The following is a 15,730-nucleotide window of genomic DNA, read 5'->3' as shown; positions in this document are numbered from 1 at the left end:
GTTACTGGTATCACCTGCTGATGTGGGATTGGTTGGATAAATGTCAACTCACAGGATGATAAATATAATATAATGTTCTGTGTATTGATTAGTTGAAATATGTGATGTCATTATGATGTTTAATGACTTCAAGTTTTTACTGTTTACATCACATTAATTTTAACGTTTAATATTTTACATACATGTTTTCAACAGTACATATATTTAAAGTTAGAATTACATACATGAACAGTGATGGTGCTAACATGCTAACGTTCTTAACAAGTACTAAACGTACTAAACAAAGCAGCCTGAAAAACACATGAATATAACAGTGTTGTAATAGTATTTTTGTGTTACTGTAGTGTAGTAGTAATGTTGTAGTAGTGGTGTTGTAGTGTAGTGATGTTGTTGCTGTGTTGTAGTACTGTTGTAGTAGTGGTGTTGCTGTGTATTAGTGTAGTAATGGTAGTATTGTTATTGTTTTACAGTAGAACCAGATTCATGTCACTGGGGTTCTGGTGGGATTAGAACTTCACAACCTGACCATGGTACATAGCAACAGTAACTTGGGGGCAGGGCTTGGTTTTATTTCTTGGTGGGGTCGATGACACGGCCCATAGACAGCACACTGCCGGTTGTCTGGTGGTAGATGATGAAGATGAAGGGTCTGTTGACGGTCAGTCGAGGAGGAAGACTGGAGAACACGTTAACTCCACCTCCTGTGGTGTCATCACTGGTTTCGTCAACAGACATGACGGATTTATGATAAACCTAAAGACGAAACAACAAACATGAAATGTATTTCACAATAAAAGTGTAATAATAAATCAAAGTAAACGGGGGGTGGGTCTAGGTCTGAGGTCTGATGAAGAAGATGATGCCATTTCATTAATACTTTGGTCAGCACGCAGCACAATTGTTTGTATTTTCACTATATGTCCATCTATAATCATATCTTAAGTTATAGATCTTTAATAATAAATAAGATCTCACCTGTGTGAGTTTAGGTACTCCGTCCATGTTGATGATCTCAGCATCGTCCTGAAACACCTTGGTGATGTCAAGGGTCTGCAGAATGTCACGCAGAGCGTAGGACTGTTCCAACAGGAAGCGAGGAAGCTGCACCTCCAACCTCCTGTTTCCAGAAAACAAAATCAATCTATTTTAAATAGAAGCAGCTAAGGAGGAAGTATAGATATACAGTATATGTGTGTGTGTGTGCATGTATATATATATACACAAAGAAGGAGAGGAGTGAAGGGTGGGAAGAATGATGGATGTAATGCAGGTGATAAGGAGGTAGGTGAGGAAACAAAAAAGAGAGTCTCACGTCTTCTTCAGCTGCCTGATCCACGCCTTGATCTTCTCTGCAGTCACTTCCTCTTCAACAGCCGTGACGTCCACTTCTTCATCAGGCAGCAGAACCAACATGGCCGCGCCGTCCGTCATTGGCAGCTTCAACACGCCCACCTTCACTGAGCGGTCGTACGCCAGGAAGTACTTATCAGCCCGGAACATCATGGGAACCATAACGACGTGATACTTGTCCACATAGAAACGCTCGTCCTGAGTGGAGGACGAGTTGAAGGAAGGACTGAAGTGAGCTGAAACAAAGAAAACTTTATTTATAACAGACACAAATCCTGACAATTAGCTGCACCTTGTAGCAGTTAACTCTGTCTTCTGACAGTTAACCCAGCCCCCTGGTAGTTAACTCCGCCCTCTGGCAGTAGGTACATACTCTAATAGTGGGTACATACTCGGGTAGTAGTTACATACTCTGGTAGTAGTTACATACTCTAGTAGTAGTTACATACTCTGGTAGTTGGTACATACTCTGGTAGTAGTTACATACTCTGGTAGTTGGTACATACTCTGGTAGTAGGTACATATTCTGGTAGTTGGTACATACTCTGGTAGTAGGTACATACTCTGGTAGTTGGTACATACTCTGGTAGTTGGTACATACTCTGGTAGTTGGTACATACTCTGGTAGTTGGTACATACTCTGGTAGTTGGTACATACTCTGGTAGTTGGTACATACTCTGGTAGTTGGTACATACTCTAGTAGTTGGTATATACTCTAGTAGTAGTTACATACTCTAGTAGTATGTACATACTCTAATAGTGGGTACATACTCGGCTAGTAGGTACATACTCTAATAGTAGGTACATACTCTGGTGGTAGTTACATACTCTAGTAGTAGTTACATACTCTAGTAGTAGGTACATACTCTAGTAGTTGGTACATACTCTGGTAGTAGTTACATACTCTAGTAGTTGGTACATACTCTGGTAGTTGGTACATATTCTGGTAGTTGGTACATACTCTGGTAGTTGGTACATATTCTGGTAGTAGGTACATATTCTGGTAGTTGGTACATACTCTGGTAGTAGGTACATACTCTAGTAGTTGGTACATACTCTGGTAGTAGGTACATACTCTGGTAGTTGGTACATACTCTAGTAGTTGGTACCTACTCTGGTAGTTGGTACATACTCTGGTAGTTGGTATATACTCTAGTAGTAGTTACATACTCTAGTAGTATGTACATACTCTAATAGTGGGTACATACTCGGGTAGTAGGTACATACTCTAGTACTTGGTACATACTCTGGTAGTTGGTACATACTCTGGTAGTAGTTACATACTCTAGTAGTAGTTACATACTCTAGTAGTTGGAACATACTCTGGTAGTAGGTGGCAGTGGCAAGCAGCAGCTGTGTCTGGGGGTCCAGGTGGGTCACCAGCTCCTGGACCTTGTCTCCAGTCTGGTCCTGGGCCCAGCGGTTGATGGTGTCAATGGCCTCTTGCGGCACCGTGTAGGCCAGACTCTGAGCGATCCCCCCAAACCTGGTCTGAAGCAGGTCCAGGTAAGATGACGACACCTGGAAGCTCTGGGGCGGGAAGATGCCCACACCCTGCTTCAGGTTTAGGGCGGGGTTCCCCTGCAAGATGTTGGTCAGGTTCTGGAACAGATCTGAGAACAGCAGAGACAAACTGTAACCTCAATGTTTAAAAAAAGACTGAAGTCCTTTACTGACTCCTGACCCACCTGGGAGGGTCTCAGGGTCTAGTCCAGTCAGGCTGAGTCCAAGCAGCAGCTGGTCCTGGGTCGGCCCACTGGTGGCACTCAGCAGTGCAGCCAGCGCCGTGGACAATGTGAAAGTAGACAGGAAGACGTTGTCGTCAGTCCGACTAGAGACCGCTCGGTACAGCCGGGTGGCAAAGTCTGCGTTTCTATTGGTCAGGTCCTCCAAGGAGGGGTCAATGGTGTCAGAGGAGACCAGACTGAGCAGGAGGAGGAGGCCGACCAATGAGAGACGGATGGAGGGAGTCATGGCGCTGAGAACTGAAGTGACAGAAAACAAGAATTATGATTATTGTTCACAATGTATCACATTGAGGTTGTTATTCAGAATATCAGAACGACTCAAACATGTTAACAATTATCAGGTCATGCACTGACCCAAACAGGAAGCAGGAAAATGGGTGGTTACTATGGTAACGGCTAAAAAAAACACACACACTTGGACTGCACTCAGGATGACGTCATGTCAGTTTACACGTCCTGTACACTGGACGAACTGACGTCACCCATTACCTCATCATAACAGCTAACAAAAACAGCCCGCAGGGCCACGCCCTGGCGTCACACACCGTTATCTCTCACGTCACGTGTTTTTGTTGTTATTTGGACGATCAGCTGGCCAATCAACGCGGATGAAATCGCTCGGATCGCACCATCGATCCGCCCTTTGATCTGATCCGTATCGATTATGTAAACCCTGGATGACTCATTGGTGAACAGATGATGATGACGCAACAAACAGACAGACTAACCTCGTGATGATCTCACTCCTTTCTGTTCTGATGCTTCACGAGCTGCGCATCACCATCACCCTCCGATCACCGCAGGAAACATCATCATCACTTCCGGTCACTTATTTTCAAAATAAGAGTCCACAGCGTGAACATCACTTCCGGTCACTTCTTTTGACATTAAGACTCCACAGAGTGAATAGTCTTTCAGTGACAGGAAATAACATCAGCTACAGTCTGATGTCAGCAGCAATTAAGAACCAATTGCTACAGACTTCTGGTGATCGATGATGATGTCATTTTATTTTAGATTAGACAATATACAAGATCAGAGCTCAGCCAATGAGCTCACAGCTGTCCTTTCACTCCTGTCCATGTGTCCGCGCGGCGTGGTCCACGTGTCCTCGGGTACGCACAGTGTGTAGAAAACTTCAGTTACATCATCGCTTTATTTAAACTTTTTATTATAAACATGTTACATCCAATTTTACATTTTTTTAAAAAAGGACTTTTGTCTGTGTCCTACTGCGTGTCCTTTTACGTGTCCATCTGTGTGTCAGAGACTCCTTGGACGCCTTCCCTCCACACAGCAACGTTTCGTCCGTCTCGGGCCAGATGAGGAGCGAACATCACCTCCAGCCTGCGGAGGACGCTGCACTGGTCGCCACGGGCAACCGTCATGTGAAGGCGCCGCATCATCAGTCGAACCATCACCTGATTGGCCCAGGCCAACCCCAGAGCCGGTGACACATTAGAAGACAAAGGGCTGAAGGAACAAAGAGATAAATCTGTTTCTTCACATTAAACCTCCTGAACATCTGTCTATCGAGTCCGTATGTTACAAATGACCTCCTAATGACATCAGACAAAGGACTCATCTCTGTACTTGTCCTGTTAGATCTTAGTGCTGCATTTGACACCATTGACCATCAAATTCTTTTACAGAGACTGGAACATCAAATTGGCATCAAAGGAACCGCCCTAAGCTGGTTTAAGTCGTATTTCTTAGATCGATCTCAGTTTGTTCACGTCAATGATGAATCCTCCATGCAGACCAAAGTTTGTCATGGAGTCCCACAAGGTTCTGTACTAGGACCACTTCTATTCAGTTTATATATGCTTCCTTTAGGGAACATTATTAGGAATCACTCTATCAATTTTCATTGTTATGCTGACGACACCCAATTGTATTTATCGATCAAGCCTGATGAAATCAATCAGTTAACTAAACTCCAAACATGCCTTAAGGATATAAAAAGTTGGATGACCTACAATTTTATGATGTTAAATTCAGACAAAACTGAAGTTCTTGTAATTGGACCCAAACACCTCAGAAACTCTCTTTCTAGAGACTTAGTTACTTTAGATGGGATCACCCTGGCCTCCAGCTCCACTGTAAAGAATCTTGGAGTTGTTCCAAAAGTATATTCTGTCACGAGTCTGTCTGTCCATCGAGTCTGTCTGTCCATCAAGTCTGTCTGTCACGAATCTCTCTGTCCATCGAGTCTGTATGTCCGTTGCAAGTCCGTTATACGTTTCTTAAATGCAGGAAAGAGTTCACAGTCTGGTGGTCAAGTAAATTTCGTGACATTGTGAGTTTAGTGTTTTTACCCCAAACTGTCGCCTGAGCTGTCGAACACGTCGGTCACCTGAAACACAGGAAACACATTCATGTGTTTAATCAATTGTTCGTTAGAATAATTTTGTATAGTTCTCATGTCAAGAAGCTTCAGTGTTTCAGTGTCATGCTTTCAATTCAAATCAATGAAGACAAACTTTCAAGAATCACGTTTTCCGCCATGAAGTTTGGTTTGTTTCAAGCAGGATGACTCTGCCATGATTCACAGATGATAAACAACAACAACAACGACAAGAACAACAACAACAACAAGAACAAGAAGAAGAAGAACAACAGTAACAACAACACTGCATACCACCTGCTCCTGTCTGGTCCCTGAATTCCAGCAGTGTGTGTGTATGTGTGTGTTACCTGGTTTATGCAGAGAACAGGTGTGGTGAACTCCAGGCTCAGGTGGTGCAGTGTGGAGGAGAAGCTGAGCAGCTGTTTGGTCCTCTCCAACCAATCAGCAGCCTGGAACTCACACCTGAACAGAGCCGCCACCGAGTCGACCACCAGGAGCCGGACCAGACCCCGAGCCAGCAAGAGGGGGACCCGGCGGGACAGACACACCTGGAGTGAGTCCTGCAGGTAAACAGAGCAGCGGTCAGTCCGTCAGACGGTGTCAGTGGTCAGCGGTCAGCAAGGCGGACTCACCAGGTCTGCAGCGTGCTCGATGTAAACGTGGTCACTGAACCGCAGTCCGCTGATCAGGGACGAGGGGACGTCAGAGCGCAGCTCAGACTGTTCTCTGATCAGCTGCTGCAGACGTCTGATGGGAAACGAGTCCTCAGTGCAGATATACACTGCTCCTACAGAGACACAGTTCAGTGAACGCAGCATCACGTCCGCACAGGTACACACCTGAAAGCACAGGTCCACCTGAGTTTACCTGAAGTTTACCTGTGTGTACCTGAGTTCAGTCCTCCGTACTGTGGTGGGTACAGCACAGACAGACAGAGCTGCAGGGCCAGCTGAGTCTTTCCTGCTCCGCTCTCTCCCGACAGCTCAGTGACGCCCCCCACAGGGAGACCGCCTCTCAGCAGCTCGTCCAGTACGGGGCAGCCAACACTGAGTCTGAGGCCGGACTCTAACCTGCGGCACTCTCCACGCAGTAGCTGAAGGGCTGCACACACACAGACGGACAGGTTGATACGTGCTGTGACATCACTACATGATGTCCAATCAGAATGCACTGTTACTGGCCTGACCTGGAACTGGAGGGTGACGTCTGCAGGCAGTGGCGGCGGTGGTGAGCAGTTCCTGGATGTCTGACCGGGACAGACGGGTCAGTCTCTGCAGGTCCGGTCCAGAAACACATAGCACGTCGCTGACGGACCTCAGTTTAGCTGGAGGAAAGACAACATGGTAACCATGGTTACCACATAGTTTGACTGGTTACCATTGTCTTCATGGTGACAGTGGACCGGAAGCTGGTTACCGTGGTAACAGTAGTACCCGGACAGACATCACAGAGGAGCAGAGGAGGGCGCTCACACCAAACTCACCCCGCCTCTCACCTCTCCTCACCCCGGCTCTCCCCTCTCCTCACCCCGGCTCTCGCCTCTCCTCACCCCGGCTCTCACCTCTCACCTCTCCTCACCCCGGCTCTCTCCTCTCACCTCTCCTCACCCCGCCTCTCGCCTCTCCTCACCCCGGCTCTCACCTCTCCCCTCTCCTCACCCCGGCTCTCCCCCTCTCCTCACCCTGGCTCTCCCCCCCCCCCCCCCCGGCCCTCCAAAGTACCTGAAACTTGTACATGTTTGTTGTTTCCATTGTCAAAAATTCTGGATGGTAAACAAACAGAACCCATGATTCCGTCTGTTCCGTTTGGTACAACATTGAACTGGGACGTGGAGCACTGTTGTTTCTACACTTTTCCTCAAGCAAAGCTGTACCTTGTTAAAAACAACCTTGTCCAATGTTGAGCATAGCGAGGAGACCGCAAACAGAGGATTGATTAGTAGTAGTTGTAAATTAGAAAATGTATTACAGTGTACCAGTGTTTTTTTATACTGCATCTTCACAAGACCAAGAAAAGTCTGTTTAACTACTGGACAGTGAAGCTCCAGTAACCGCTCCACCTACCTGAGTACTTCACTGATTCAGGGTTTAAGTACTCATTAGGAATTTTTGTAACCTGGGCTTTAGTATCACCTGAGCAGAGAAACCAGGAACTCAGAGCGAGAACCACAGACTGATGTACGTTTGTCCTCCACTGTTTTCAGAAGTGACGTGGCAGAAAGCCATTAAAAAGTAAAACTTTAAAATCTTTTCTATTTCCCAACAGCACCTGGGTCAAGGCGTGGTGCAGTATTCCCTAGATATTAACTTCACTTTAAGCATCATGCCTCAGAGAGACTCCTACTACCACCACACATTCATCACAGCACAAGTATTCAATGCCTGTAAGTGCCTCTCCTCTTCATTTGGCTGCAGTAACCACATGTGACTGAAGCCCATCAGTGTTAAAAATGCAGGTGTTCTCCTTCAAAGTCCTCCCAGAGATCACGGCCCAATGTTCAGACGGGGGAATCATTTTCAGCGTGGTCAGAACGCCTCGAGGCGAGAGTCTCTGGGAGGTCGGCATTGACCATGAGCCCCTAACATCACAGCTCGCGACTCAACGGGGTACCGCTCCACACCAACAAACCTCAGAACCACTCTGGAAGTCCCTGTGTTCTCAGTTGGATACAACTATGAAGTACCACGATGCATGGGGGTCAACTCACAGGTTTTTACCAGTTCACTGCTGTTTCCACTGAGCAGAGGGAGACACTTTTTACTGTATCTTCAACATCTTCAGTTGCAAACTTTACATAGATCTTCAGGTGTTTCAGCAGTCTTAATCTAACCACAACCATAGCGCCTTTCTCTTTCAGTGTGTTAAACATTTTACACATTAGCCTAATCACAATATAAACTGATCAACAACAAATGTTTAGACCACTGGAAGAAAAATAATTTTAATCTGAGTTTGTTTTTTTTGTTTTTGTTTTGGTATTTTCTCGGCATAACCTGTCCAACTTTTATGGAACATTTAAACTTCTTCTGAGAACTCCAAAACTTTGGAAGTCCAGACGTCCACCTCCAAAACGCTGCCTTTTCAAAACACAGGACATGATCGGTAATCAGCCCCAATTCTCATTTTTCAGTTTGTTACATTCTCAATTCCTTTTCTGCCTCCTTATCTTGTGTCATCTCTTTGTGGTGTCAGTCTGTTCTGCAGATGGAGCATGACAGTGGTGTCAACTCTGACCTCCACTTGGCCTATGGTACAGCCTGAAAGAACCACTCTGCTGGATCAAACCTGAGACCCATCAGACAGATGGATCTAGAGTCCTCTTTGAGTTCAAGTGTGGACTTCTGTGGACCAGAGCCATGGTACGAATCAGAAATACTGAATACAAAAGTAAATGGAAAGTTTTCTAATGCCGGATGCTGAACAGGTTGGGGAATCATACGTGGTTTATGAGAACGAGATCGTCCATCACAGGACAGTGATCGCAGACGGACCAAACTTCATCTCCAGAGAATCTCGTTCAAGTAAGAAAAACTCCTATGAATGGAAACTTAGAGGACTTAGGACCTGAGATAAAGACTATGACGACAATGGGTTGATTCTTGAACAGGTTGACGGTGAGGTGCTTCTATCCACTTAATGGAGTCAACAGACTGTCTGTGACAGGATCTTCAGATCAGAGAGTCCGATTTGGTTCAATCAAAGTCTTCGAAGCATGAAGGTAACACGTTGGAATTAATAAATATGCAAATTAAGTTTGGTTTGAAATTTTAAAATGTTTCTTCTTCTCCCGCAGATTCAGCAAATAAACTCCCTGCCCAGGAGTGTTCGCATCAGGTTTCTGGAAATGCTGTAAACACCCAACTAACCAGGTCCACCAAGCCCTGGCAGCAGGGGAGTCCTGCCTCACTCTGGTGTCAGGCCTCAGGCCCAAACCTGGACCCAGTCATTTCATCACAGTGCCACAGGACACAACAATTGTTGTACTCTTCCATAACCTACAGCCTCCCGAAACTTTAATCTCTCTCCTCCTCTTCCTGAAGGTCCAACATTGTGTCAACCAGTCCCTTGCGGCACATTCTGGTCACTTTGTGACCCAGAAACAGGCCAATTATATTTGGCTCTTCAACTGGTGGCCATCTCCCCAACAATCCTCCCAGATATGACAAATTACCAGACAACAGCGACCATTGTCAAACTTGACACGACAAGCTTCAACTCTGTAGATGCGCAGAGGGACAACATGAAGACAACCTAGCGTTGGGTTCGAGATCTTACAGCAGGATTTCTGATCCATCCAGTGTTGGACAGTTGCAGATACCGACACTTCAGACTCCAGACAGTTTAGGTGATAGTGTTTGGCATTCTGGCCTGACATGGGACCCCACTGTTGGCCAAAATGATATAATTGCACCAAATTGGGACCTACAGGTCTTAAGCTGACCTTTCTCCTGGGCATGCAAGAACAAACCCAACAACACGGAGCTAATCTGGATTGAGTCTTCATGGTCCTCCCGTGGCATCATAGAAATTGAGATACCTGGGCAACCAGCTAAAAGTCAATATGATCCTACTCAATCCTCCTCTCAACCTCACCCAGTCCTTCATCTACCAGCTCAGTATAGCCCAGATCTTTCTGGCAGCAGTGAACTACTACTACCTGAAAAGGCACCTGTCCCTGTTAATAAACAAACACATCGGCCTCAAAATATCATCTCTGATTTGTCTGTAGACATGCAGGGTTTATCAGCACTGAACAAACATCTACTGCATCCAGTCGAGTTGACAAAACCTGCAGAGACCAGAATCTGTTGAAAGGGGAACACGGAAGCTGTTCAGTCCAGAATGCAGACCTCCGAATAAAACCACCAACGCCAATTTGTTTCTTCTGGGACATCAGCTACCAGGACGCTTTTGTCCAACAAGCAAACTCTCAAATATCTAATCTCTCCCAATATGCCACTGGTCCAATGGCTGTCGGCAATGATGGCACTCACTGGCTTTCCAACAACCACCTGAACACAGAGGTTCAAACGCAAGACAGGAATATGTGTCTGACAGAACTGGTTTCTCAACACTGAAGCAGAAACCAAGGTGCTAAGAGTGAAAACACAGCAGAAACTGTCAATCAGTGACTGAAACAGGAACCAGGAGGACAGGAAACAGAATCTAGCCAGAGAAGTCCTTCAACCAAAAGGTAGGATGAGAATCGGTAACCAATCCGATCCCGATTATTGTTTCGTTCTTGCCTCTACTACAGTTGAAAATTTGAATCTAGATTTAAGATGTTTTGCCTGGCTTAGCACAAAGACCCAGGGACAGCCATAGTCTAGCTTCCTCAAGAGCGGTACCTACCACAACTCCAGGGCCAGAGATACCCGTCTGTCCTTTTAAAAACACTGAAGCACCGTGTCAAAACCGTTTTTCTATTGTCCCCATCAGGAAGGGTCTCTCGTTCGAGTCAGACCTGTTCCTGGTCTCCAAGGAAGACTCAAAACCTGTGACAAACTCAAACTGCAGAATCTCCAGAAGCCCACAACTCAGTCTTAACCAGAGGAAGACCAGCACAGATGCCCTTCCACACCACGAGCATCCTCAGAGACCGTCAGTGAACAATCCCAACTGTGATGAGGCACACAAAGACCACTGCAGGGACCTGGGTTTCCTGGATCCCACACAGGTCCTAATGGTGCTGATGATCCAAATTCGACCTGAACATCCACACCTCATCAGACTGCAGCAGTCATTATGGTGCCAGTGTTCACCAAGGCAATCATGAGGTACTTAGAACAGATTGTTACCCTTACACTCCACAAACCATCAGATGCAGGGACGCCCGCTAGGTAACCTGCCCGTGGCATGTGGATAATCTGCACATTAATGCTGAACCATATATCCAGGTTTTGGGGCAACATTTGCTGCCAAGACGCATGATGTCAGAGCATTACCCAGTTTTTCTGCGGGACAGCTTTTAGAAAGAGGTCACCTGTTACGGGGGGGTGGGTAATAAGAGCTGAGCTCTGATTGGCTCCGACAGGATTCACTGAATGTTGATCAATAATATTTTAACTGATCTAAATATTTGAGTCTCAGAAGCTGAACATGAACATGTCTTTTGCTCTCAGGTCTATCGCTGATGAAGAAATAACCAACCAGCAGATGAAGAAACAAACAACAAACACTCTGATTCATAAAGTCTGTTTTCATTCCGCTGTCAGACGCTTTGTTCAGACACAAACCACTGATACAGAATAATCATAGAAAAATAATGTATCTCGTGTTGCATTGTTCAGCTTGTGTTGGCCCCTTATGGATCACCATCCGAGTGTTAAGTGACAGATTTTGATAGGGCTTATTTTCTGTGTCCTGAAAGACTTGATGAGCGTTTTAGTGTTTGAAATAAAGTTTAGCCCAGGTCACATGCGCTGGTGTCTTACCGTCAGGCTGAAACAAACTGTCCCACAGCAGATGACACTCCTCCACTCCCTCCACAACTGGACCTCAGAGACGATGATGTTGTCCTCAAGAACTGAGCCACAGCTGGTACACACTGCGCTTCCCGGGCCTGATCTACGTCTATGTCCGACCCCCCACAGGTCCGGCACACCCGGGAGCTCATGGTGGCGGTCAGAGGGGCGGAGCTGTGAAAACATGAAGGCTGTGGGTCGGGGTGCTAACACACATTATCAGTCAGACTTTAACTGTACAAAATTTTTCACCAGCAGATGTAACACAAGCTTCACATGACAGCACCATTATACTCCATTATAAACCCCAACTAACCCCATTTACCCTGCTCTGAACCCCAGTGTAATCTGATTTATAACAGGTTATAAGAGTCAATATTCATTAACAACAGCTTCAGGTCAATGATCACTCAGCTGTTCACACACTGTATATAGAATACAGTCTACATAAGGTGTTCACCTCTCTAGAACAGAGTCTTACAGTACTACAATAAGGTGTTCACACTCTCTAGAATACAGAGTACTATACAGTACTACAATAAGGTGTTCACACTCTCTAGAATACAGAGTACTATACAGTACTACAATAAGGTGTTCACACTCTCTAGAATACAGAGTACTATACAGTACTACAATAAGGTGTTCACACTCTCTAGAATACAGAGTACTATACAGTACTCAATAAGGTGTCACACTCTCTAGAATACAGGTATCTACAGTCACAATAAGGTGTTACACACTCTAGAATACAGAGTACTATAAGTACTACAATAAGGTGTTCACACTCTTAGAATACAGAGTACTATACAGTACTTACGATAAGGTGTACACACTCTCTAGAACACAGAGTACTATACAGTACTACGATAAGGTGTTCACACCTCTAGAATACAGAGTACTATACAGTACTACGATAAGGTGTTCACACTCTAGAATACAGAGTACTATACAGTACTACGATAAGGTGTTCACACTCTTATTACAATACAGAGTACTATACATACTACGATAGGTGTTCACACACTCTAGAATACAGAGTATCTACAGTACTACAATTAGGTGTCAACACTTAGAATACCGAGTACTCTACAGTACTACGATAAGTGTTCACACACTCTAGAATACAGAGTACTATACAGTACTACGATAAGGTGTTCACACTCTTTTATATAAATTACAGAGTACTATACAGTACTACAATTAGGTGTTCACACTCTCTAGAATACAGAGTACTATACAGAGTACTACGATAAGGTGTTCCACTCACTCTAGAATACAGAGTACTATACAGTACTAGATAAGTGTTCACACTCTCTAAATACAGAGTACTACCACAGTACTACAATAAGTGAACCTGCTGCCTTCAGACACACAGCAGTGTACAGCTATTCAGCCTGATCCACTCACCGGCGACAATGGGTCACCCAGAGATCAGCAGAGTCCAGCGAGACCGCCGAGTCTAGTCCACAACAACAGAGACCAGCTAAGACCAGCTGAGTCCAGCAGAGCCAGCAGATCCAGTCCACAACAACAGAGTCCAGCTAAGACCAGCTGAGTCCAGCAGAGACCAGCAGAGTCCAGTCCACCGCAACAGCGTCCACTAACCGACGCAGAGTCCAGTCCACAACAACAGAGTCCGCTAAGACCGCAGAGTCCAGCAGAGACCGCAGGTCCAGTCCCCAACAATAGAGTCCAGTTGGCGGTTATAGACCGGATGTAGCGGTTTCGTGTGTGGTCTTTGTTTCCATGGTTTCAGGAGCAGTTCACAGTCAGTTGTGATGCACGAGGACTCTTAAATCACTGATTGATCTTTAATCGATCTTTAATCGATCTTTAATCGATCATCAAAACCGCGTTTTTTGGACCGTTGTTTTTTGTCCTGTGCGCCAGTTTAGTGACGTCACTGGTCCGGAGCATGCACGAGGTGGGGCGTTGATGGCTGGCGGGAAAAAGTAATTGATGATGAAATTATTAATGAACCTGGAGTTTAATAATTATTCATGTTCCGAATATGAAGTGCTGGTTACATCAAAACCCGGGCCGTCTCCACACGGACACCCCCACACAATCACATAAATGGTTCCGTCCAGCGCGCGCCTGATGACGTTTCTCATTCCGGCGGGGATTTTCAGTGCGGAGCTACCCGAGCCGAACCGAGCTGAACCAAGCAGAGCCGAACCAAGCAGAGCCGCACCAAGCAGAAACCGAGCTGAACCGAACCAAGCCGAGCTGAACCGAACCAACAGAGCCGAACACGCCGAGCCGAGCTGAACCGAACCAAGCCGAGCCGAACCGAGCAGAGCAGAGCAGAGCCAAACAGGGCTTACCTGCCCTGGTGAAGCCGTGCCTGGAACAGCAAGACCTCCAGCGGGGAGATGGACTGGAAACACCTGGAGATGGCCCAAGATCAGAGCCGGGGTGAGGAGAGGTGAGAGCCGGGGTGAGGAGAGAGAGGGAGAGGAGCCGGGGTGAGGAGAGGGGAGAGCCGGGGTGGGGGTGGGAGAGGTGAGAACCGGGGTGAGGAGAGGTGAGAGGAGAGAGCGGGTGAGGTGAGAGCCGGGGTGAGTAGGCCGGGGTGAGGAGAGGGAGAGGCGGGGTGAGGAGAGGAGGGAGGCCGGGGTGGGGAGAGGGGAGAGCGGGGGAGAGCGGGGTGAGGAGAGGGCCGGGGTGAGGAGAGGGGGAGAGCCGGGGTGAGGAGAGGTGAGAGCCGGGGTGAGGAGGGGGGAGAGCGGGGTGAGGGAGGGGAGAGGGCGGGGTGAGGAGGGTGAGAGCGGGGTGAGGAGAGGGGGGAGAGCCGGGGTGAGGAGAGGTGAGAGGTGAGAGCTGGGGTGAGGAGAGGCGAGAGCTGGGGTGAGGAGAGGGGGAGAGCCGGGGTGAGGAGAGGGGAGAGGCGGGGTGAGGAGAGGTGAGAGCCGGGGTGAGGAGAGGTGAGAGGTGAGAGCCGGGGTGAGGAGAGGCGAGAGCCGGGTGAGGAGAGGGGGAGAGAGCGGGGTGAGGAGAGGTGAGAGCCGGGGGTGAGGGAGGGGAGAGGAGAGAGCTGGGGTGAGGAGAGGGTGAGAGGTGAGAGCCGGGTGAGGAGAGAGGGAGAGGCGGGGTGAGGAAGAGGAGAGAGCCGGGGTGAGGAGAGGGGGAGAGCCGGGTGAGGAGAGGTGAGAGCGGGGTGAGGAGAGGTGAGAGCCGGGGTGAGGAGAGGGGGGGAGAGCCGGGGTGGGAGAGGGAGAGGGTGAGAGGTGAGAGCCGGGGTGTGAGGAAGGGGGAGAGGCCGGGGTGGGGAGGAGAGGGGGGAGCCGGGGTGAGGAGAGTGAGAGCCGGGGTGAGGAGAGGCGAGAGGCGGTGGTGGGGAGAGGAGAGGAAGAGCAGGGGGGTGAGGGAGGGTGAGAGGTGAGAGCCGGGTGAGGAGGGGGGAGAGCGGGGGTGGGAGAGGCGAGAGGGGGGTGAGGAGAGGCGGGGTGAGGAGAGGCGGAGAGCCGGGGTGAGGAGAGGCGAGAGGCGGGGTGAGAGAGAGGGGAGAGGCGGGGGTGGGTGAGGAGGGTGAGAGCAGGGGTGAGGGAGGGGAGAGCCGGGTGAGGAGAGGGGAGAGGCGGGGGTGAGAGAGGTGAGAGGCGGGGTGAGGAGAGGTGAGGCCAGGGTGAGGAGGAGGTGAGAGGCGGGGTAGAGGAGAGGGGAAAGGGAGGCGGGGTGAGGAGAGGCGAGAGCCCGGATGAGGATGAGGGGGGGATCCAGGGTGGGGAGAGGGGGAGAGCGGGGTGGAGAGGTGAGAGGCCGGGGTGAGGAGAGGGTGAGGCGAGAGGGGTGAGGAGATGGTGAAGCGGAGAGA

The 15,730-nt window shown here is 48.0% G+C and overlaps 2 protein-coding genes across 3 annotated transcripts in view; both read right to left on the bottom strand.

Moving 5' to 3' along the window:
- Positions 1-123: 123 nt before the first annotated feature.
- Positions 124-3,947, bottom strand: serpina10a (serpin peptidase inhibitor, clade A (alpha-1 antiproteinase, antitrypsin), member 10a). 2 transcript variants are annotated; one of them, XM_027276202.1, is made up of 6 exons: positions 3,828-3,947; positions 3,040-3,336; positions 2,674-2,964; positions 1,313-1,586; positions 976-1,117; positions 124-753 (listed from the first exon to the last, which is right to left on the bottom strand). In XM_027276202.1, the coding sequence occupies exons 2-6, from the start codon at positions 3,323-3,325 to the stop codon at positions 568-570; spliced, it is 1,179 nt and encodes a 392-aa protein (XP_027132003.1). In that variant the 5' UTR covers positions 3,326-3,336; positions 3,828-3,947; the 3' UTR covers positions 124-567. The 2 variants fall into 2 exon arrangements, with proteins under 2 accessions (XP_027132003.1, XP_027132004.1); XM_027276203.1 differs by lacking the exon at positions 3,828-3,947 and adding an exon at positions 3,645-3,821.
- Positions 3,948-4,061: 114 nt separating this feature from the next.
- Positions 4,062-15,730, bottom strand: part of xrcc3 (X-ray repair complementing defective repair in Chinese hamster cells 3) — a 12,356-nt gene continuing 687 nt past the window's right edge. The window contains exons 2-7 of the mRNA XM_027276204.1: positions 6,636-6,773; positions 6,338-6,550; positions 6,082-6,236; positions 5,797-6,009; positions 5,418-5,455; positions 4,062-4,572 (exon numbers count right to left, since the gene is read on the bottom strand). Of these exons, the coding sequence (XP_027132005.1) occupies positions 4,344-4,572; positions 5,418-5,455; positions 5,797-6,009; positions 6,082-6,236; positions 6,338-6,550; positions 6,636-6,773 (986 nt within the window). The 3' untranslated portion in view covers positions 4,062-4,343. The remainder of the gene's footprint in view (positions 4,573-5,417; positions 5,456-5,796; positions 6,010-6,081; positions 6,237-6,337; positions 6,551-6,635; positions 6,774-15,730) is intronic.

The sequence above is a fragment of the Larimichthys crocea genome, unplaced genomic scaffold, assembly GCF_000972845.2.
Source record: "Larimichthys crocea isolate SSNF unplaced genomic scaffold, L_crocea_2.0 scaffold322, whole genome shotgun sequence".
NCBI classification, from domain to species: domain Eukaryota; kingdom Metazoa; phylum Chordata; class Actinopteri; family Sciaenidae; genus Larimichthys; species Larimichthys crocea.
Note: the sequence above shows the minus strand (reverse complement) of the source record. Positions and strands in the feature narration are given on the sequence as shown.